Below are 22,892 nucleotides of genomic sequence, written 5' to 3' on the forward strand. Positions count from 1 at the left end.
AGGGCAAAGTAGCATTAGGCTCAGTATTATTACAGATACATATATTTTTTACCTTCTTTTTTTTTAATTGTGAGTGTGACATACAGAGTACAGATGAAGCCTGTTCACATAGTGAGTTTAGAAGATAACCATGTAAGATCTTCATATCCCAAAAGCCTTTTATTAAACTGTAAATAGTTTACATTTAGGATCCATAGTAGTTGATGTTCAGTTTGACTTATTTTGATTCCATTCAGTTCAGTAGAGCAAAAAGTTTGTAAGTTGGTGGACTGGTAGCTATTGACATTATAGTAATCTTTTGCTGAAAAAGTAAACAGGTCACATGTGCCTTTGCATACTCATTATTTATCCTGTTTGTACGTCTTAACATTATAGTGTTCTTGAGCATCAGTGCACTTTCCAACACATGTCTGCTACCTAATAGCAATCAGACTAACCCCCACTTGGGTGTCGAGTATCCCAAGCAGGTTCCAAAAGGTGAATGTGAATGTTGGAATAACAATGCACGCTTGACCTTTCAGCACAGTCTGACTCGTGATTCCCAACAGTGCCCTGTACTGTGAAAGTCCGCATCATCCTTTCTAACAGGTTAGCTTAGAATGGTGTGTTTTTTCCCAACATCTCTTAGCATTTTTTCTAACTTTCAGGAACAAATGTAAATTGATAAACATCTGTAGAACTTACAGATAGATAAAATAATAGTCAAACAAAATATTTCCCCCCCCCTTGCTTAAAGTTTTACTTCTAGACTCTTAGTGAGAATTTCTTCTCCCCGCTTTTAAGAACAGCCGAGTTCTGACACAAGCCGTGTTCAACCTTTTATTTCTGATGGGGGGGGGGGGAGAAGCCATTTTGAGAATTATCAAGCTAAAGAGATAATGCTAACTAGCTTTAAGAAATGAATCAGCCTGACCAGGTGGTGGCGCAGTGGAAAAAGCATCAACCTGGAAGGCTGAGGACCCAGGTTCAAAACCCCTAGATGGCCAGCTTGAGCGTGGGCTCACCAGCTTGAGTGTGGTAAATGGCCCCATGGTCACTGGCATGAAGCCCAAGGTCACTAGCTTAAAGCCCAAGGTCATTGGCTTGAAGCCCAAGGTTGCTGGCTTGAGCAAGGGGTCACTGGCTCTGCTGGAGCCCCCTGGTCAAGTCACATATGAGAAGCAATCAATGAACAGCTGAAGTGCCGCAACTATGAGCTGAATCTACCTATCCCTCTCCCTTCCTGTTTGTCTCTGTCTCTTTCTCTCTCTGTCTCGCTTGCTATTAAAAAAATGAAGTGAATCATATAGCTAAGAAAGAAGTTGCCAGCAGTTACTTCTTTAAGGAACCATTTTTAAGAATACAACTTTTTATACTTACTTGCTTTTACAAATGATTTATTTCTTGTTGCTTTAGAAAAGGAAGTATTTAATAAAGTGACAAGATAATGTGCATTCAGTGCAGTCATATGATGGGGGGAAGGGAGGAATGGAAAAGCATTACAAACTAAGGTTGTTAGTACGAAAGCTCCTTAGTCATAAATAGGAGAAAAAAATAATTTTGAACAACTGCTGCTGCTTTTATTAGGAAAAACTCAACAGCCATTTACAGTCACTTTATTTCTTACCATTTTGGGTGGGATGTTTGAGATGTTTATCAAAATGAAGTTAGTTTTTGACGATGTAAGTATACTTTTGACAATCTAAATTAAACCCAGATTTACTTGAAAAAATATGTACAACTTTTTAAAGCTTTTTTCTGCATAGTCCCTGTTTTTCATCTCAGAGCCACTCACAAAGTTTGATCATCTCAGAGCTGCTCACATAGGGGATCAAGGAACGTGCAGATACTCCAGTACTTTCAGCCTTTTGTACAGTGCATTTTCACCAATGAAATAACAGTTGGTTTTGCATCTCATTTTCATAATTGAACAACTTTATTTGACTTGTTTGCTTTTCTGATGTTCTTGTTTAATAAAAAAAAAATCAAAAAAAATTTTTTATCACTTCATGTTCATTTTGAAATGTCCCCTAATTTTTGTGGCAGTATATTTAGGTCATTATTGAAAATAATCTTGAGATACTGAAACAATAAAGCAGTGAATGTTGATAAAATCAGGCTGTCCCCAAATATAATTAGCTACTGAGACTGGGTAAAATATATACAATGTAAGCAGAGATGTCCCATTAGGAAATAAACCAAGAATAGTAAAGGAGATGGAAAGGAATGTTTACAGTGAATATGAGGTTTTAGCAAACCTATTTATATCAGAAATCAAATGGAAATTGTTTAATCAGTTAAACATGATATAGGTGCCGGCCGAAAATAGGCTAGTAGGGGGCTACAGAGAACCCTTCTGTTCAAATGGATGCCCAGAGATTTGAGTAAACATAGAAATTTTTTTAAGGGATATTTTATTTTATTTATTTTTTTAATTTATTCATTTGAGAGAGGAGAGGGAGAGACAGAGAGAGAGAGAGAGAGAGGAGAGACAAAGAGAGAGAAGGGGGAGGAGCTGGAAGCATCAATTCCCATATGTGCCTTGACCAGGCAAGCCCAGGGTTTCGAACCGGCGACCTCAGCATTTCCAGGTCGACGCTTTATCCACTGCGCCACCACAGGTCAGGCCTAAACATATAAATTTTTAAAGTAACAAGAAAGGAAAAGTTGAAGACATAGAAGTTATAATGTTCACTTCAAACTCTGGGAAGAACTAAAGGGAAGGCAGTTATATTAAGAGAGTTTTTTTAGACCTTATGTTTCAAATCAAGTTATCTACAGATGAAAATGCAATAAATAGAGTATAACTATTTGATCTAGAGTTTCTAGAGATAATCTTAAGGACTAAAAATCTTCTATACACTTATTTTTTTACTTTAATAAAAATATAAGGCTAAATTAAAATTTAAAAATAAAGGCAGGAGGTGATACAATTCAGAGAAGGGAGGGAGGAGATTATTCAACGTATAATGTATAGAATAGGTTGGATTAATATTGGAGAGGACCACATTCAGTATTGGACCTAAGAAGAGGGTTTGGAGAATAGTGGGAAGTTAGAAAAGTCAGGCAGAGTAATCGTAGCTGGTGAAAGGTTTGAAGGCTCAATGTCTATTGAGTTGAATGACTTAAGTCAAACTTTCGAATGTATGGAAAGTTTGACTTTTTCTAATACAAAATGTATTAGACCTTGGGTCTGTGATTTTAGAATGCCTGATTCCTTTGTTGGAACCAAGAGAAAGGACAGTCAAGTTATGATCAAGCCACTTTTTTCTTTGCTTTCCATCCTGTAAAATGGAGCTAATAATATTCTCTTGCGTCTAACTCCCCAGACATCTGTGAAGATTTAATTAAATAAAACCTGTAAGGCATTTTTAAGTCTCGTGAAAAGCATTCTTGTAGGTACTTAGTGTCATGACCATGTTATTCTAGGCATTTCCTACTTAACTTGAAAGCTTACATTATATTGGGCTTACTTCTTCAGGCTGTATAGTGTGCTTTACTAGCCGTGCGTGGGCACGCACACAGTTCCTGTTCATTGAAAACTTGTAGGAAAGTACAGTTGTAATGTACTCTCTTTATCACCAAGTGCTCAAGGAGAAAACAACTTTTTAGTGCCTAAGAGACCCCAATATAGGAAGTTCAACTTGAGTAGTAGGATAGCTGGGTTAGCCTCAGGGTTGGCGGAGGAAATGCTAGCAGATGATGGCACAGCTCCTTTAAGGGACTTAAAGGTCCTGGATAGGAACTGAACAGTGTAGTAGGAACTGTGAGCCATCTTTGTACACATTGATTTATCTGACAGGTGTTCATTGAACGCTTTCTGTGTTCCAGGCACAGCAGGGAACAAATCAGAAACAAGTCTCCCTGGTAGTGTCTTAGGGTTAGGTTTTTAGAGATAGCAGTTCTTCACATACTTCTGGCTTCGGAGAGAATCACATTGATTTCCATTTGTTTATCACCATCTGCCTATTTAAAAACAAAACATTTTGATATGACTGAAATTTGAAAATGATAAATATATGTTGTTTTATATATGTAATATTAATCTCTCACCTCCTCCAGGAAGCCCTTTCTGGGGTTTTTTGTTGGTTTTTTTTTGAGCCAAGTTTGATCTCTTCTTACTCCCTCATAGTTTTTACTGTCAGAGTTATATATTACAGCACTTGATTTTATTTAGTTGATTGAGTTCTTTATTACAACCTCTGTAATAAAAGTATTAAAATTTTGCTCGTTTGTTGTGTGTAAGACTTGACTCATTCAGAAGACTTGAAGCCATTTGAGATTAGGAATCACGTAAGGACTGAAGCTGCAGGGCTCTCCGCTTGCCTGTAATGTGATCAGTTGTGCCTGCTAACATTTAGTGATCACTTCCTTCATTCCGGACATTGTTCTTAAGTACGTTACGTAAGAGTAACCCCCGATTTTCATAACAACTATAAGAATTCAGCCTGATTTTCCTTTGAAGTAAACATTAAACTATCAGGTGAGGAAATAGAAGCAGGTAAGGGTTGAATAACCTTCTCGAGAATGCAGCTACAAAGTGACAGAACTGGGATTTGAACGCAGGGAGAGGAGGACTAGCACCAGTCTTTGAGTAGCAGACAGGGGCCTTTGTGACTCAGCCCACCAGACCTCAGGTCAGACTGCTTCTCTCACGAGTCCTGCTTCTGGCACCGGGCACTGTGCTAAGCACGTACAGTGATGATCTCATTTCGTCCTCCCATGAGTTCTGTGAAGTTGGTTTATTATTATTATCTCCATTTCATAAATGATGAAAATAGCCTCTTCAAGGTCATAGAGCAAGAAAGTCTTAATGCTAGGATTTAAACCCCTATATTTTTCATTAAATGGTGAACTAGCTGGAATCTGAGACAGAGGAAAGGTGATTGATTATACCGGTATTTATTAAATGAATAAATTATTACATCTGTATTTGAAGTACTGTTACATTCCTTTCCGCCAGATGGTTGAACACGTGTTCTAGTTTGGAGAGTGCGCAGTTCTGTGCGGTCGTGTTTGGTTGTGCTCTTCAGAGTAAGCCTCTCCTGGGCTGTAGCTCAGTCCTGGTACCAGCCGGCCGAGCACAGTGCTGTAGGACTCAGGTTCTCCTTAACCCACTTTACGTTTAATTAAGAGTGGCTTCATTTTAATCCTTAAGAACGTTTCAAAGGGCTAACTTAAAAGCTTGCATTTAATTGACCTGTGTTTAAGATCAAGTTCCTTTGAGAGTTTCATTTAATACCTCATATTAAATGGAAATAAATGATCGCTCAGGCACTCTGTCATGGAAAGATACCTGACAAAAGCCCCCAAGTGTGTGAGTGTTGGAGTCATCCAAGAACTTGACAGTTTTTACACCTGAACTCTGAAATGGAATCCTCCCTCCCGAGCCCTCTCCTGCCATAGCAGACAGCCCACATCCCACCCCGCCTAGCCTTCTCCTTCCCTCACGCCCCCTTTTTCAGTGTAATGCCTTAACCTACCTTAGAAAAACTGGCATTGTCTCTCTCCCCTGCCTTCGTCAGCGCTGACATCCTTCCAGACAATTACTGAGGCCTCGAAAAGACCATCTCGGATTTAATTGGGGCCCCACATCTCAGCGGGTCTGTTTCCTTCCTTTCCCTTCCCAGCCAAGGTCACCGTGCACCGCACTGACAGAATTATCTAACTGCATGTAGCTCATTATGCAGCGACTCTGACTGCAAACCTTGGCTGGCTCCCCATTACCTTCAGTCTACTTTTCAAACTTAACATAGAATTCCAATTCCTCTCAGTCTGATTCATCTCCCAGGACATTCCCAGACGTCTTAATCTTTGGCCACACCAGGCAAGTCACTGCTTCCCACACATACAGGGCTCTTGTCTTCATACGGTTCCTCCTGCTATTAGCGCCTCGTCTACAATCCGGTGTTCCTTCTAGGTATATCTCAGATGCTCCTTATCTCCTCCCAGCCTCCCTAGAAGGAGTGGAGGCTGCCTCTCTGTCCTCCCACAGGCCTTGTAACAGTCCACCGTTGTGCACTTACACTTACATGTGTACCCCTGTCCTGCATTTGAACAGCAGGCAACTTAAGGGCTGGACACACTCCCTTAGTGTTCCTTTATTCCCCACATAAAATGCATATGCATAGAATGTAAGCATCTTGAAAACGGCAGTTTTGGGGGCTGACATATCATAGGTGTTTACTGAATATTTGTGGAAGGAGTGAGTACTCAGTAAATATTTGAATTAGCAAGGGCAGGGATGCGTAGTTCAGGTACAAGCGGCACACTTAACGTTTCGTTGACTGTTCATCACAGCCCAGCTGTGGGTAGCTGAGGTCATTGTGCCTTGTGCAGTAGTAACAGGCTTTTGGTAATACCCAGCTTTCCTAAGCACTTGCAGTGCATCTGACTGGTGTGGTCTTGTTATATATCAGGGGCCTGGATCGTGGGTCTGTCTCTACAGTTTTCAAGCTCTGAATTGCACCTGTGAAGGAAAAAAATGCTACTTCATCATAACTGTTAATTATACTAATCGTTCATCTTCCTTGGTTATTGTGACTTATAGCTAAACCAAAGGGAAGATTGGGTTTAAAGTAAGTTGAGTATGTGGTTAACTTTACCCGTGAAATCCCTTGAGCTGTTTTCTTTCTTGGGTATATAGCTACACCTAGTGGCTTTATGGATTATTTCAAGGACTATTTCGAGAAACCACTTATTGGGTTTGTTTGGGTTTTTTTCGCTTTATTTAACCTCTGTTCATTCAGTATCTTTTCTTTCCTCGTAATTAAGGAACAGATACCTCTGAGTCCTTATATTACGTTATATTTGGAAGGTAAGCTGACACTAGCCTAGTAGTGGATACTGAGCAGTTGATGTTCGTCTATACAAAGTATACCCTACCTAGTAGGTAATTTGGAGCACTGTAAGTACAAACCGCAAGGCAGCAAGGCCTGGGCTCCTTCAACTAATAACATTACTCAAATAGCAGCCTTTTGTGGAAGTACCCTCTCTCTTTTATGTGGATGTAACCCCAGATTTCTTTACCAAATGTGTGTGTGCATACCATGCCCCCTTGCGTTAGATGCCTTGTTTATCAAGCACTCAAAAATGACTCTCCATATATATACCTCTTCCATGCCATTGAACCATTTTTACATTTTGAGTTTAGGATGGAAATATGTCTAGCATGTATGACATGCATCTCTGCCTTTTAATAAAGGATATATTTTATTCTTATCTTGACAACTTAGAATCGTGGCTATAAACATTAATTACTGCCTTCAGCAGAAACTGTGGGGCTATTTGTCCTACTCTAATTTCTTTTAGGTAGACCCCAATGCTTTCTAAACATTTGTGTCTGTTTTCTTTTTGGCTTTGCTCTCTTCCCTCTGTGTCTTCTTGCTTCTGGCACGGTTTGTCTCTCAACCTTCTTTCTTTTTCTTACCCCATTCTTGGCCCCATCTGATTTTCTGCTTCTGTTCTGCTGTAGACTAAAGAATCAGGTAGTCTTACAGTTTAGTAGTAACCCACTTTACCTGGCTCCTAATTTTGTTCTGCTCCCATTATACTACACTGAAGATGTCTGTTAAACCCACGCTGCTTTAAAGTAAGAGTAACTAGATTTTTAGAAAGGACATTGTCCACTGGAGTTCAATGCATAGCCTTAGTGGTGTTGTTCCTGTTGTTTTAACCATTGGACAGCCCGTGTTGTGTTATTCCTGTCCAGGCCATTGAGGTTCTTTGTCTTTATATACATAAACAGAATCAACTTAGTCAGCAGGAACTGGCTGTACATGTGCTGTGCACGCAGGTGCATGGTGAGCACAGCACACATGCGTAGACATCTTTGATTGCATGGTGCAGCTGACATAACATGTGCGGCATTGCACATACCTTGATAATTGCTCACATTTGAACTCTCCATTTAAAAAAGAAAGTTTTATTTGTGCCTATCAGAACAATTTGCAGAGGTTCTTGTTTAACATAAAACTTCATGACTTGTATAGTTATGGCCAAATAATCTATAAATGGCCCTTGAATGAAAGTTCACTTTTATTCTTACAGTTAATTTGAATTCTAAGCCATAGGGTAGCCTAACTCCTTATAAAGGGTAAATATTTCTAATGCATCTGCAATAAGAATACATGTTATGCAGACTTCATACTGTATAGTTCCCTTAAATGATAATATATTTAACCCAAATATCTTTTGTAGATTTCTGTCATGTGTACGACAAACATTAAAGTTTCATAAAGACATTATAAATTTCATTTAATCCTATGTTTGATTTTAAATCAAGTTTGTTATTTACCAAGTTATCTAGGGGCTAAGCACACAGAATGTCTTTAAAACCATTTTTATTATTCCCAAATTACAGTACAAAGATAGATTTTGTTCGAATACTCATCTAATAAGGAATTTTTTTGTGGCTTGTAATTTCAGGATTGGTTGGCCTGCTTTTTTAGTGCATTTTGTGTCTCCCCGGCTTTGAATCCCTGGGGAGCAAATAAAAACACTGGCGGGCCATTTGGCACACAACTTGTCCAACAGTCAAGTGCCAGTGAGGGAGGCAGGCTTTGAGCCCAGCCACAGGCGGCATCATTAATCAAAGCTTTGCGTCTTCTCTGTGGAGCTTATCTCTGAGAGAGATTGGCCATTACTCTTTCAGATCTAAAGGTGACAAAGTTTCAATTGCTTGTGCCTGCCCAAGTGTCTGTGACACTTTGAGAATCACATCTTCAGCCTAATGAAGAAGTTCAGTGAGAGACTATTTTCAGGAATGTAACCTGAGTGACTGTCAATTCTTTCTGTTGGATTCAGCCATCTAATATAATCACTAGCAGCCATTAAAACTACATTGGAAAAGGCTTACTAACACAAGAGAACGAATGCATTTTTTTAAAGAACATTCTATAACTACAGTGCCATATCTTATTTTTGTTGAACATATTACCTGTGTATATACAACTGGAAAAATATACACAGAATATGAGTATGCTTATCTTTAGTAGATAACATTGTAGATGGTCTTTCTGCTGTAATTCATTTTTCTTTTAAAGTGAAAGATAACTTTTTTCCCCTAGCATTCCCTAACCTTGTCATTCAAGAGAGAGGGAAAGGAATACACTGATGTGTGATTTAGAAGGCCAGTGGTCAACTTTCATTTAGTTCATTGGACAGATACGTAGAGTATCTATATTGTACCCAGGCGGTATTGAGGATTGTGTGTGAAACAAAGCCCCTGGAGAAGACGGACAGTAGACAGATATTTAGGTCTCGTGGTGATCAATGCTAAGTGCCTTGTACATAAGGAATGAAAAGGTTATTGAATATAGGGGAGGGCAGTGGTGTTACTTACCACTCTGGTGCCAAGTTCCTTCAACTGTAAAAAGGGTTAGATCAGAGGAATAATTAAATCCTTCCCTCTCTAAAATTGTGATTCCTATGATATTTGAATTACAGCCGTCTACCTAAATGCTTATGTCACTCAAATGCAGATATGAGTCGGTTTTCCACATTAAAATGAAAGAGGAACTGTGTACCCTGAGAAGAGTACTGAATTAATAGCAAGAATTTTGAAAGGATAAAGAATCAGTGATGTTTTCATAACTGTAGTTAATAAAATGAAAACCACATATGAAAATAGCAGAGACTTAAAATGTTTACCTGACAAGATAAAAATAATAGTACAAAAGAAAATATGTAGTATAAGAGAAATCTCTCTTATGTAAATACTAACCTTTCTAAGATTGGGGCTTGTGTGTAAACACATAAAACCCTGGGAAACACGAATCTGAGTTTAGTTCTGTTTTCCCAAAAGGTCTGTATTTTCACACCTCATTTGAGTGGCCATTTAGTCTGGTGATACGAAATAGTAGAGAGACACAGAACATGCAGGAAGGAGACAGTTCTTTGGATCTGGTGGCAGAAAGCCAGGAGCTCAAATGGGCATCACTGTAGACATTTTTTAGGTGAATATTAACTTTCTAAAATGCATTGTCTTACAATCTCATCTGTGATTTATGGCATCATTTGCAATTGAATGGCAAATGTATAAAACTTTGCAGCTATAAGTACTTTTTTGTCACAGTATTGCCTCAAACTGGGGCAATCACACCCTTTCTTTCTTCCAATAGGAACGTTTCAGGTGGCACTATCCTCTGTTGTATTCCCGACACTACTTCTGTGATGCTTCACACCGTCTTTCTTTGTTACAGGTGTCCTCTGGCTCTTGCAGGCCTGATGTTTCTGAGTCCCCGGAATTGCGCCAGAAGTCACCGTTGTTTCAGTTTGCTGAGGTACTATACCGCAGTTTATACTTAATAAGGAAATTGTGAAGTGAGCTTAAATTTAGGCTGATGACAGCTTAGCTCAATTAACCGTAAATGGGAAAATAGAATCAAATTTTTGAAAAGATATTTTGGAATACCAGAGTCTCTTAATTAAGGAGTAACTGAGTATTTATAAAAGCTGACCTGCATATTATTACACTTTAGCCTCATCGATCACTTTTTACTCATGGATTATAAAATTGAGAATAACAATGGATTATTGTTGGAATTTAGTCACGTGTCAAGTGTTTAAATCAGAAGACAGAAGCAACTCAGGGTTGTCCGTTGGACACGCATTCCTTTTTTTTAGCACGCATTTTTTTAAGATGAAACTTGAGCATCGAGTGGCAGTTTTTGAAGCCTTATTGTCTCTTGTCAAACCTCCTGGGCTCAGTACATCTCCAGCACTGGTTGAAAGAGATGATGAGGAAAAGCACATTATCCTTGATTCCAAGTGTGAAGGTTAAGACTGTTTCCCAAAATATCTTCATTTGCCCTAGAACTCAATATGGAACCACCATCGATCAATTTTCTCTGAAGCGCATTGTCTTCCCTTGATCATTCGAGTTGTCTCTCACTAGACCCTCTCTCTCACTGTCACCCTCCGAACATTTGCCTGTCGTGTGACAATTTTCAATTTTTGTACAAGAAGAGCATTTTTTTAGTTTCAGATTTTTTTCCCCCTTTCCTAGTATGTTTTTCTGGTGGTTCCCAACATTTTCATTGGCAAACTGCTTTTTACAGTGACATATTAAGCCATTCCTTTTAAGACATTGTTTATAATATGCCCAAATGCCCTGCAGATAGCGTAGGAATGTTATAATATTTGATCACATGATCTTCCTCATCTATCACTCTCCTCTCTGTCTTTTTGTGAGATGTGGCATGAATTCCAGTCGCTTCATGTACTGTTTCCGAAAGCATTGCTGTCATAAAGGATTCGCTCTGTGCTCTCTTCTCCAGTAGTTATAGACGTTGGTCCCAACTTTGAAAACAGAGATCCTTAATCATTGATTTCTGAACCCCCAGGAATCTAATGAAATCTCTGAATTTTACATGAAATTTGGTTGTATTGGCATATGTTCATTTTTGTGGGTTTTACAGCATAATGGAGGATTCCAAAGAGATCTCCTGACCCTATTGTTTTATATAAAGGGTCCCCAATCTAATATTTCTTCAGGAGCTCCCTACTCATGTCATTAACTGAATATCTCCTTTATCCCCATATTAATATGTAAAATAAACATTTGTTTAGAAACCTGTGAAATGCTTTCCAAAAATCTAGATGGTATATATACCATTGATTCTGTTTTGTTCACTGTCTGACGTAAGCCTTGAAGAAAGACATTTTTCCTTACATAAACTGTTTATCTTCCCAAACTTTTGTAGATGACTGGTAGGAATGACAAGTGATATCTGAAGCAGTATGTACCTGGTTTATAATTCCCAGGACTTCAGGAAAATCCTTGTGGGTTCATAGTTGCAGTCTCTCACAACTTGCCCATGGCGGTCTTTTGAAATGATAGATTTCATGGTTTAACCAAGGAAAGGTCTACAGTTTTACCCTGAAATATCTTCAGTGTCTTCTGAGCACTTGGTTAAATCTTACCTGTTTATAATTGCTTATACCTAGTTTGTTAAAGAGGATCTAGGGGATCTTTTATCTTTTTACTGGTGTTCTAAAAATGCTTATATGTCTGATTCAAAACATACAGTGGAATTAAAATTCCTATGGGCTTCATCGTGACGAAATCAATGATTCCATCTCTCTTTTTACTCTTTCTTACCCCTAAATATCACTTTGATACCGTTTGATAACTATCACCAACTGGTATCATTGTTCTTCTAATCAACCTCATTTAATTGAGATTAAATAATGATTTTTGTGGTTGAAGAGTTAGGACTAAGGTATATTTTTTGTTTGTAATTATCCTTTGATGGAGTTGGTGAGCACAGTTAATTGAAGAAAAAGACTTTTATTGGACTGGGAATAGGCTGAATTTATATTTATATTGCCAGGATTCCTGCTCCTGTGGCTTATTTTCACCCCTCACTGTAGCTGGATGGAAGCTTGTTCGCTGTGGAACCAAAATTAATAATTGACTTTACTCTTAAAAAATCCTCGGAAACCTTATCCACATGGTCCTCAGAACAAACTAATGAGGCTACTGTAATTACCAAGTGGAAATAGAAGGTCTTCTAGTTAAACCAAATGTGGTGTGGCAGAATCCCCCGTCCAGTGTCGGGCAGCTGCAGTGTGAGTGTGCTCACGCACACAGGGTGTTACAAAAGGAAGAAATGCTGTGCGCACTCGGTGAACAATGTATTGAGTTCTAGTGCCAGAACTTATTTTCTTCTCACCATAGTCCAGGAACATGGAGGTTATTATCATCACCATCAATTTACAGCTGGGAAAAAGACGTATGAGAAAGATTAGCTGAGCTGCCCAAGGTCCTGTAGCCCGTGAGAAACAGATCTGAGATGCAGTCCCAGATATCCTGACCCGCATGCGTGTGCCTCCTGCAGGATTGCTTCACAGCTGCCTGTCAGCAGAGAACAGCTGGGGGTGGGGTGCGGGGTGGAGGGGGCAGACAGAGTGACTGGCTTTACTTGGAGCTTCCAGCTTTGAGTATTTTAAGAAATTTATTGAAATACGGAAATTCATCTCAACAGGTCTCACTGCTGTCTGACACGTACCTGATACCCTTACAAACGAGTCGGAGCTGGTCTGGTTCTTTTCAATCATCTGTTTTTAGAAACATGGCCTTTGTCTTCCTTTATCATTTCTACTGTTCTTCTAAAAGTGATCGAGGGTGATGACTCATGTCTTCATCTTTATCCGTGTCTACCAAGGAAGTATATGGCAAAAGCTACTAGTCTACTATGGGAAAATGTCCCTGTGCATTAAAAATGACTTGTTTCCTTTCAGATATCTTCAAGTACGTCCCGCCCCGATGGTCCTTCAAAACAATGTCAAGCATCAGCCTTGTTTCAATTCGCAGAGGTATGGCATTCTTTTTCTTAATGTTGACTGGGTTCAGAAAACATACTGAGCTCAGGAAATACTGGAATGAGGTTTTAATGACGTAGACCGAACTTTAGGCTGCCTCTTGCCGTTCCCGCAATAACACGCATAACAGAATGCACACTGCTTTTTGCAGTAATCATAGTCAGATCAGTTGTATATATTTATACCCATCGATAACTATTCAGATTAAACACTGTCCAGTAATTCTTTATTTCATTTTTGCCTTGTTTTGGTCTATTTTTAAAGCTTGATAAAATTGCTGTCAACATGAAAACCATAGGATTCTAATTTACTGAATTTGTCCAGTAATGAAATTATACTGCTCACAAAAATCAGGGAATATTTCTAAATGAATATTTATAATGACTGTGAAGCCATGAAATATCCCCTGGTTTTTGTGAGCAGTGTGTAGTTCATGAATGACTCTCACAGCAAATGCAGTGCTGAATCTGACCTTCAGGGGTCCCCAGACTTTTTACACAGGGGGCCAGTTCACTGTCCCTCAGACCGTTGGAGGGCTGCCACATACAGTGCTCCTCTCACTGACCACCAGTGAAAGAGGTGCCCCTTCCGGAAGTGCGGCGGGGGCCGGATACACGGCCTCAGGGGGCTGCAGTTTGGGGATGCCTGTTAAATCATCAGTGCTCAGCTTTCATTGTGGTGTAGCTTCAGCAGCGTCTTTATTAGCGTTTAATCCCAGGCTTAGGTCAGGTCAGCTCTTACAAGGTCTCAGATTTCTCTTGTTGTCAGCCAGCGAGAGAGCACAGACTAGAGAGCATTGTCGTGGTTGGTATGATCAGGAGGCAACTCCGGTGTGCTTGACTTTGCCACAAAGCTCTGGTTTACACCATCGGCTCATTTCTAGTGAACACTATCTATGGCAAATAAAATGTATTTAGTTCTTGAAAATGAGGTGCTATCTGCTTCAGATCCTTCCCCCTTTTCCTCTTTATTAATTCCAGGGAAGGAAAAAACGCATATCATGAACTGAGCAGTTTTGTATAGGGTTGAGAGAAAATGACAGGCAGGGCTGTTCCATTTAATATTGATGTATTGAATCACTTTGATTCATCAAATAAAGAATGCTGTGTAAGTGAAATATAAAATGATATCCTCTTGGCAGGAGAAAACCCAACATTTTACTTTGAAAATGAAATAAATTACTGTCAGCCCTTACATTTAAAAAAAAAATGCTGCTCCTTTTGGGACAGTTGTGCCAATCAATCACTGTGACTTTATACCACCAGTTGCCTGCTTCTGTGTTAGAGCTCGTTGCCACAGAGTTTGCTTTAGCTGTTGAGGGCTATGCTAGGAAAGTGGTAAAATATATATATATATATGATGTTATTTCATGTAGAACAATTTGCTTGATGAATCTGACTAAATTAAGATTTATTATAATTTCTGATTATGATAAACAGGCTCTTTTCACTGTCCGGGGAGATAGTTTTGTTTTAATAATTCCTTGCTTTTCTCCGCTGTTAACATACATTTGTTTGATACTAATAACTTTTTCAAGAGTTAAAAAGGACCTTTGCCATGGTGACTAAATTTATCTTTAATCTTGACACCCGAGCCTATTCCATCCAACTGTGTAGAAACACTTCCTTCAAAAGAGAACATATTTGCCACATACTCCGTTTGATTTAATTCCACACTCTCGCATTAATTTTAAAAAGGCAGGGAGTGCCTCATCTTTGACACACCTGATATTTGCACCTTAACTACCAAGAGTATCCGACTTAATTTAAAATGTAAGTATGGGGCACCTCAGCGGGGTGCTGGTGCATTTTCAGCAGTTATCACCAGTCAGAGCATTATTGTTACTGAAGTGGTACTATCATCACATTGATTAAGAGCTCCTGAAGCCCGGGCCAGCCCTGACGGAGCAGTTCTATGGTCTGACAGCCTCAGTCCTTTGATTCTGGCGGGTGAGATTTCATGCCTTTTTTAAACAAGTCAGTTTGTCCTTGCTGCTCAGTCTACTCACTCCTCAAAGCACAAGGAGGTGTCCCCCCCCCCCCCAGGGGTGGTGGGGGAAGAACCTCTTCTGACTCGGGAGTTGTACAAAGAGATGCTTCCAGATGTCACCCCCTCAGCTCAGTAGCACTTGTCTCCTGAGGGCTTTTTTTGACCATGGGCCACATAGAAGATTTGAGGAAGCTTAAAAAAGTAATAATTGACTTGGAAACTTAGGAGTTGTTTCAAGGCATCATAACAGAGGAAGGCATGCATAGTGGAAAAATCCAAAATAAAATGTTTTGCCCTAAAACCAAATGCAGCTCCCCTCCAAACTCAGTGTATTATTTTTGGTAGTCATATTTTGCCTAGGTTGATAATATAAGCCCTTTTAGTTCCTAAGCAAATTAAACAAATTATTACATACCTCGTTATTGAGTTGTAAATGTTGTGTGTGATTCTATAAGGTAAGTACTTGATTCTCCCCAGCATATAACTTCTCTAGTCACTTTCCTTAGCTGACCCAAGAGAACTACAAGGTGTATTCTCAACATCTCATGAGTTGACTTTATTGTCAGCCTAATATTGGCCTGGTTTATATAAAACTAAACAAGACCTAACTAGATGAACTAACAAAATTACCTACTAAAATCTGCTATGAGCATATATATTGCAGAAATATAATAGGCTGTAATTACTGTGATCATATCCCTAAAGCTTTTATAATTGCTTCATAAAACACCCATTACCTTTGAGAAAACATTAAGACTCTAGAAATTCTTGTTTTAATTAGCCTTAGTAGAGGTTCTCAAACTTTAAATAACTTCAGTGTCACCCTGAAGTCTTATTTAAACACGTATTGCTGAGCCCCACCCCCAAGGTTTCAGATTTACTAAGTCGAGTGGGGCCTGAGAACTTGCATTTCCAGAAAGTCCTATTAGGGAACAAGAGTTTGAGACCACTGCTCTGTAGTTTACAATTTTTACCACAGGTTGTTCATTCGTCATAATTAAGGCACCTCTAGCATCTCTGGGACCTCATAAAGAAAGGATGAAATTAGGAAGAGATGGACATATAGTGGAAAATCCCCCAATAGGCCACTTTATTCCCCCACTCCTTTTCAGAGGGATTCTCAGTCCTGTTGTGTATACGGAGAAAAGTGGTTGTTTCTATAATTTAGGAATCAATTTACTGTTTTAAAATGCTTAACCCTTTGAGTAGTACGAATGTCCATGTACGCCCTCGTGCCTCCTGACCAACCAGAGTACGTACAATCGTACATGTGTAAGGCAACATTAAAAAAAATCAAATCTATGTTCTTCTTGTTTCCATAAATTGGTTATCAAACAAACATGATTTTAAGTTACTAAAACTGTAACTGGAATTAATTTCATTTTTTGAAAACAAACTCACTCCCAGGGATCAGCAAGCATGAAAAAAGCTCACTACTCAAAGGGTTACTTTTATAATATCATTTTAAGATCAGGCTTGCAAAATTCTTAGAAGCCATTCCTGCTGATTCAGTTTACAAATGTCAGTTTCTCCAGGAAGATATTAGCTAGATCTTCTCTTGGTAACAGGTCATTTATTATGCAGTATCCTTGTCCTGGAAACATACCATTAACAAAACTGTAAGCCTTGGGCATTTCTTTACATTGAAAATGTTTATCTGGCCCTGGCCGGTTGGCACAGTGGATAGAATGTCAGCCTGGTGTACAGGCATCCGGGGGTTTGATCTCTGGTCAGGGCATGCATGAGAAGCGACCATCTACTTCTCTGCCCCTCCCTCTCCCCCTTCTCTCCTCTTCCCTTCTCACAGCCATAGGCTCGATTGGTTAGAGCAGGGGTCCCCAAACTACGGCCCGCGGGCCACATGCGGCCCCCTGAGGCCATTTATCCGGCCCTCGCACTTCCGGAAGGGGCACCTCTTTCATTGGTGGTCAGTGAGAGGAGCATAGTTCCCATTGAAATACTGGTCAGTTTATTGATTTAAATTTACTTGTTCTTTATTTTAAATATTGTATTTGTTCCCGTTTTGTTTTTTACTTTAAAATAAGATATGTGCAGTGTGCATGGGGATTTGTTCATAGTTTTTTTTACGGTCCGGCCCTCCAGTGGTCTGAGGGACAGTGAACTGGCTCCCTGTGTAAAAAGTTTGGGGAACCCTGGGTTTTAGAGCATTGCCCCAGGTGCTGAGTATAGCTTGGTTGGTCTGAGCTTCGGCCTCAGGGCTGAGGATAGCTCAATTGATCTGAGCATCATGGGGGTTGCTGGTAGATGGCAGACACATGCAGAAGTCTTTCTCATAGTTTCCCTTCCTCTCAGTTAAAAAAAAAAAGAAATAAAGGAAGGAAGAAAGGGGAGGGGGAGGGGAGGGGAGGGGAGGGGAGGGGAGGGGAGGGGAGGGGAGGGGAGGGGAGGGGAGGGGAGGGGAGGGGAGGGGAGGGGAGGGGAGGGGAGGGGAGGGGAGGGGAGGGGAGGGGAGGGGAGGGGAGGGGAGGGGAGGGGAGGGGAGGGGAGGGGAGGGGAGGGGAGGGGAGGGGAGAAAAAATGTTTTTCTTTCACATTGAGTCCTAAGTCTCTGCCTTGCAAACTAAGAAAGATATGTTTCCCTCTTAACCAAATCTAATAAATTTTAACACTCATGGAAATTAACGTATACAGAAACATGAAACTGAATAAAAAACATTTTTGTGTGTAGGTTTCTCATGAATGTTTACATTTAAAGGAAGAAAACAGGTCTGCTTTGTAAGAGCTAGAAAGAAATACAGAGTGCAGAACTGTTTCCCCCATTCCGTATTGACACTGTATTCAGCCGGGCCCATCTGAAGAGCCACCTATTGCTGTTTCCAGGCCCCTATTCAGTAATTGGTCAGAGGAGTTTCCTGTCTGCATCTCTTGGTGCTTACTGGTAGAGTAACACATCTGTCACTTTTTAGATCACATTTACCAAAGACTAATGAGCGACTGTAATGCCAGAAGGGAGCTCTTGTCTCCCATGATTTAACAAAGCTGAAAACCCTGGTGATGTTCTCTTCTCTGCTGTGTGGATGACTCTTAACACCTAGAGCATATCTTTGCATTGGAAAATTACATATTTACTGTGAAGACAGAGAACTAACCTGGACGATATAGACACAAATAAATTTGGATACTAAAACTTTCCTATTAGGGTATTTACTTTGCCAGTACAAATACACCAAATTTAAGGCATTGTCACGAGAGAATATAAGCAATAGGTGCAAATTTAAGGCATGATGAAATGCTCAATGTGTCACAGAATATTATATATACTCAGAGAAAACGCGGTGTACTCACACTGCAGCCAATCAGTGTGAGAGTGCTTTGTGTTTTATTGGCAGCGTTAATATTAGGTAAGGGAGAGCAGGCATCTCACATTGTCCATTTGTTCTTTGAGTCACTTATTTATTCAATTATTATTGGTCATTTCTCCAGGCTACAATGTTTATGAGACCCCTTATAATTGCATAAGACTTCCACCATTAGCTAATTTGCTTTTGATCTTGACCACCTGTTTCCTCAGTGCCCTCCCCTGCCTCGGGCCAACTATAAATGATCAGTGTACTATCCAGGGTGAGAAAGTTTCTTAGCACTTTTGCTGTGCCTCGCATACTATTCCGTCCAACCTTTTTAATCAAAATATTACATAATAACCAGAGGAGAGACTACAGTGGAGTTCACAGATTATCAAGCAGCGTCAATTCAAGGAAAACAAAAAGCAAAGCCAGGAACATACTGTGCAGTATGGCCCGCTGGAGCCCTCCACCCAGGAGTATACCCAACATGCACTTCCTGCCACTAGCTGACCAGTCATGAAAACCATATACTAACTATATTGTTCTCACTTGAAAGGATATATGTGTCTTAAATAGAAAAAAAAAAAAAAAAGCTAAAACCTTTGGGGACTGAACAGGGGAATAACAAATGGCCATTGTGCAGGTATGCCTAAAATCGAAGCCGTAAGAATAGATGAGATTATGGAGAGAAAAATGTATAGGTGAAAAGAGAGGAGGCCTTAAGGCAAAACCCGAAGGAAAAACATTGAAGGGGTCACTGTAGAAAGGAGAGCCAGCAGAGGCGAGCACTGGGAGTGGCCTGAGTGGCAGGAGGGAGCAAGGACCAGCAGTGTCCACGCCCAGGGAAGGGTTCTGCAGAGGTCCGCGTGGGGGCGGTGCAGAGAAGCCAAGAGAAGGCTTGAGCCCTGGACGTTAACAGATGCTGGGTTTTTCAGTCCCCACCCCACTTAATAAGCCAAAGACAGTTTTAGAAAGCGTATCTTGTCACTAAGACATCCCATGAAAACTTTATTGTTACGTAAGGGTTGAACTAAAATGCATTGATCCTTCCCACACATGCCCCTTTGGAAATCAGGCTTCCAGAAACTTTGAGCATTTACAATTCTGCCCTATGCCTAAAATAGGAAAAACCCTCCCATACATGGGCAGTGAGGAAAATTGTTCTTACTAAACTTACGTGATTCCTAGTGAAAGGCAAGGAGCCATTCGCAACTCCTGACTCTTGACTGCTGAGTATAAACTCCGGTGGCGGATTATGCACCCGTGCCCTCATTAGTTCTTCACTGAGCCTCTCGGCTGTGCCGTGCACCGCATTCGGCACAGGCTATGTGACAGTGAACACAGACATACAGAATCGGGGAGCATAAACCAGCAGCCACCAAAGCGACAGCAGAGGGAGCCAGTGGAAGAACTAGGAACAGTGTGGTGGGCTGTCAGTGCAGCTCTGCCCAGCTTGTCCCTCAGCAGTTCCTGAGGGCATCGTATGGTTATGTGACAGATTTAACATTCTAAAAATTATTAACCTTTATTATTATTCTCTGACTTTGCAATGTTTAATTCTAGTCCAATTTTAGTACGTAACTAATTTTTGGAATTGGATTAAAAGAGTTTATGTTTATTAGTGTTAATAATGATAGGTCCTATTTACTAATAAATGCTTTCTTTATTGAAAGCATAATATGGGCTCAGTACTGTGCCAGACTCTCCACTAACATAAACTCTAATCTTCACAACAGTAACACAGGGCAGGTATTACTGTTTCTGTTTGGAGCATGAGGTAAGCGAGGCTCAAAGTCTTCAGTATTTGCTTAAGTCCACACAGCAGAAAGTTACTGAAGGCACATCTGTCTGACACAGAAGCCTTGTTCTTTCTGTTATACAGCCTTGGTTCAAGAGGCTGGCGTTCATGTTCAGTTCCTCATTCCCTCAGGTCACTGAGAATTAATGTGTTTGTTTCTTTTAGTCTAGTGATAAGGTGTGAGTAATTAAATTTGACTTGTCTAGAAAGGGTAGAAAGTGGCATAGATCAGGAAATTTAGCAAGAGGAAATTTTTCCAAACTTCAGAAAAGTTGAGCCCCATAAGTTGATCTTCTAGAGAAAAAGTAAGTGATTTGGATGAATAGGAAAGGACTCTTAAAAATGAGAGTACCTAAGGAGAAAAAGTCCTTCAACTTCTTACGCTAGGCCCTTCTAAATAGCCGAGGTAGGTTATTAAATATCCGCCTCTGCAAAGGCCTCTGACGCAGCAGGTGTTCTAGGGAGAAGCCCCGCTAGCAGCGAAGCACCCAGTCTCTCTGGGAGCCGACAGCGCCACAGAATCCCCTGTGGGAGTGGGTCCCCTACAGCAGGTGCCTCCTAAGCTGAGCGGAGAAACACATCTGTCTTAAAAGAGAATTCAGAATCACAAGGGATACAGAAAGCCAGCTAGCTTCTCTAATGATGACAGAACTTCTCCAGGAGAAACATAACTTTGTAAAGGCCCTTAACGTATGTCCTCCTCGGCTCTTTACCGAGTGAGGCAAGAAATTGGAGACTGTTCTTTGTTACCAGTGCCTGGCTGCTGCTAAGCCCAATCTGAAGAAGAGTGTGGAGTCAATATAATGTTGGATATATGTGCAAGTACTATAACATAGATTTTAGGTTTTTTTAAATTCTACAACTTATTTAGATTTGTGGTCATGATTATCCATCTTATGTGGACATTAGAACATGCTTTCAAAGCCAGAGCCAATGTTATATATAAAATGCTTAGCTTCCCCAGTTCCTGCCTAGGACATTTATATTGGATTCTCAAAAATATATCTGACTTGATGATCTTTCCTCAGAGCTCTCAAGTATATATATCTTAAAAAATTAACTAATTTCTTTAGTAAATTCAGATTGACTCTAAATAACTCTTATATTTGACCAGTTGATGAGTTGATGCTTATGTAGAAGTGAAAATGAGTGTCTCCTTGTAAGGTTGGAGAATTAAATTTAAAGGCTGGAATATAAAAGATAATATTCTTGTCATTAAATAGTCACCCAAGTCATGCCTGTTTTTGGTTACTATTTTGGAATTACTAAAATGGTTTTCAAAACGATAACCTCAAGCATGCCACATTTAAAGTCATTTGGTACTTGGGAGCGATGGTGTTCCCCTAATCTAAGGCAAGTTCCTGACTGTGTCTGAATGGGAAGCAAGGTTTCTGATATCACAATTAGTATTCTTTATGTGAATTGTTTTCAATCCAGATTTCTTCGAACACTTCGCAGTTGGGCGCCGCTGAACCCGTGAAACGCTGTGGAAAGTCTGCACTCTTTCAACTGGCAGAGGCAAGTTTCTAGGAGTATGCTGGGATAAGCCCTGCAGAGCTGGAGATTACAAAATGTTCATCATAGCAGTATTCCGTAAACTGTACCGGGTCGCCTGTGACCATGAAGTGTGTTGCATCTAATTTTCAACAATGAGGGGGTTAACTTTGAATTCAGAAGGAAAACAGGCGTTTTGCTACTGAAAGTCCTTAAGCGTTGAAAAAGGTTACTCAAGGAAATCGTAAAATCTTTTTCACAGGTAGTATTTTAAAATAAGGTCAGTTTTGTCTCTCTCAGGTGGTTAAATCAGTGCAGCCAGAAACCCAGAAGAATGTCCCATGTCACTTTCCTCTTTGCTCTTATAACAACATCTGTGTGTCCCTAGGTAGCTGAAGGTTTAATTGTTGTTGCTTTTAGTGAAGAACTCAAATGACACGTTCTAACGTCTGGCTCTATAACATCTATCCGTTGTACATCTGATGTGACACGGGTTTAAAATTCCTTTGGCAGAGTAGTAAATGTGTTCTCATAAAGCCCGTGAGGGACAGAACCCTCACCTGGTGGAGGGTGGGTGGGGGAAGAAGATTCCGGAAGCCGTTTTCAGCGTGGGCGGGAAGCAGTGACTTGTCTGCCAAGCTGAGGCGGTGGTGCCGTAAGGGGGCATGTGGGAGAACTGTCTTCAACGCTGGGACACTGGAGTAACAGTTCTTTCTTTTGGTGAAGCAGTTAGGAGGTACAAAAATGGGGAACCAAAAGTCTCTTATATTATGAACTTTTTGTTTTCTCTCATGTTTCTGGCTTGCTTCTCATGAGTTTCTTCTGAGGTGTTTTGAGTAAGACAGTTCTCTTAAAAATCTTTTGTAATTTGTTAACTTAGTGGACTGACTTGTCATTTTCTAAATTTTTTTGGTCGCTTGTATCATAAAAATTTAGAAGTTTTAAATATCTTAACATTAAGCTTTTAAAGTCTAGCCAGATCTAAACTAGAAAAATAAACA

At 40.1% G+C, this 22,892-nt stretch overlaps 1 protein-coding gene across 12 annotated transcripts in view; it reads left to right on the forward strand.

Annotated features, from left to right (window-relative positions):
- BBX (BBX high mobility group box domain containing) overlaps nucleotides 1–22,892 on the forward strand; it is a 290,697-nt gene that overhangs the window by 214,861 nt on the left and 52,944 nt on the right. For all 12 annotated transcript variants that reach the window (XM_066347885.1, XM_066347886.1, XM_066347888.1 and 9 more), the window contains 3 exons: nucleotides 10,182–10,262; nucleotides 13,225–13,299; nucleotides 21,835–21,915. In XM_066347885.1, coding sequence (XP_066203982.1) covers nucleotides 10,182–10,262; nucleotides 13,225–13,299; nucleotides 21,835–21,915 — 237 coding nt within the window. The remainder of the gene's footprint in view (nucleotides 1–10,181; nucleotides 10,263–13,224; nucleotides 13,300–21,834; nucleotides 21,916–22,892) is intronic.

This window comes from Saccopteryx leptura, chromosome 8 (assembly GCF_036850995.1).
Source record: "Saccopteryx leptura isolate mSacLep1 chromosome 8, mSacLep1_pri_phased_curated, whole genome shotgun sequence".
In the NCBI taxonomy this organism is placed as follows: Eukaryota; Metazoa; Chordata; class Mammalia; order Chiroptera; family Emballonuridae; genus Saccopteryx; species Saccopteryx leptura.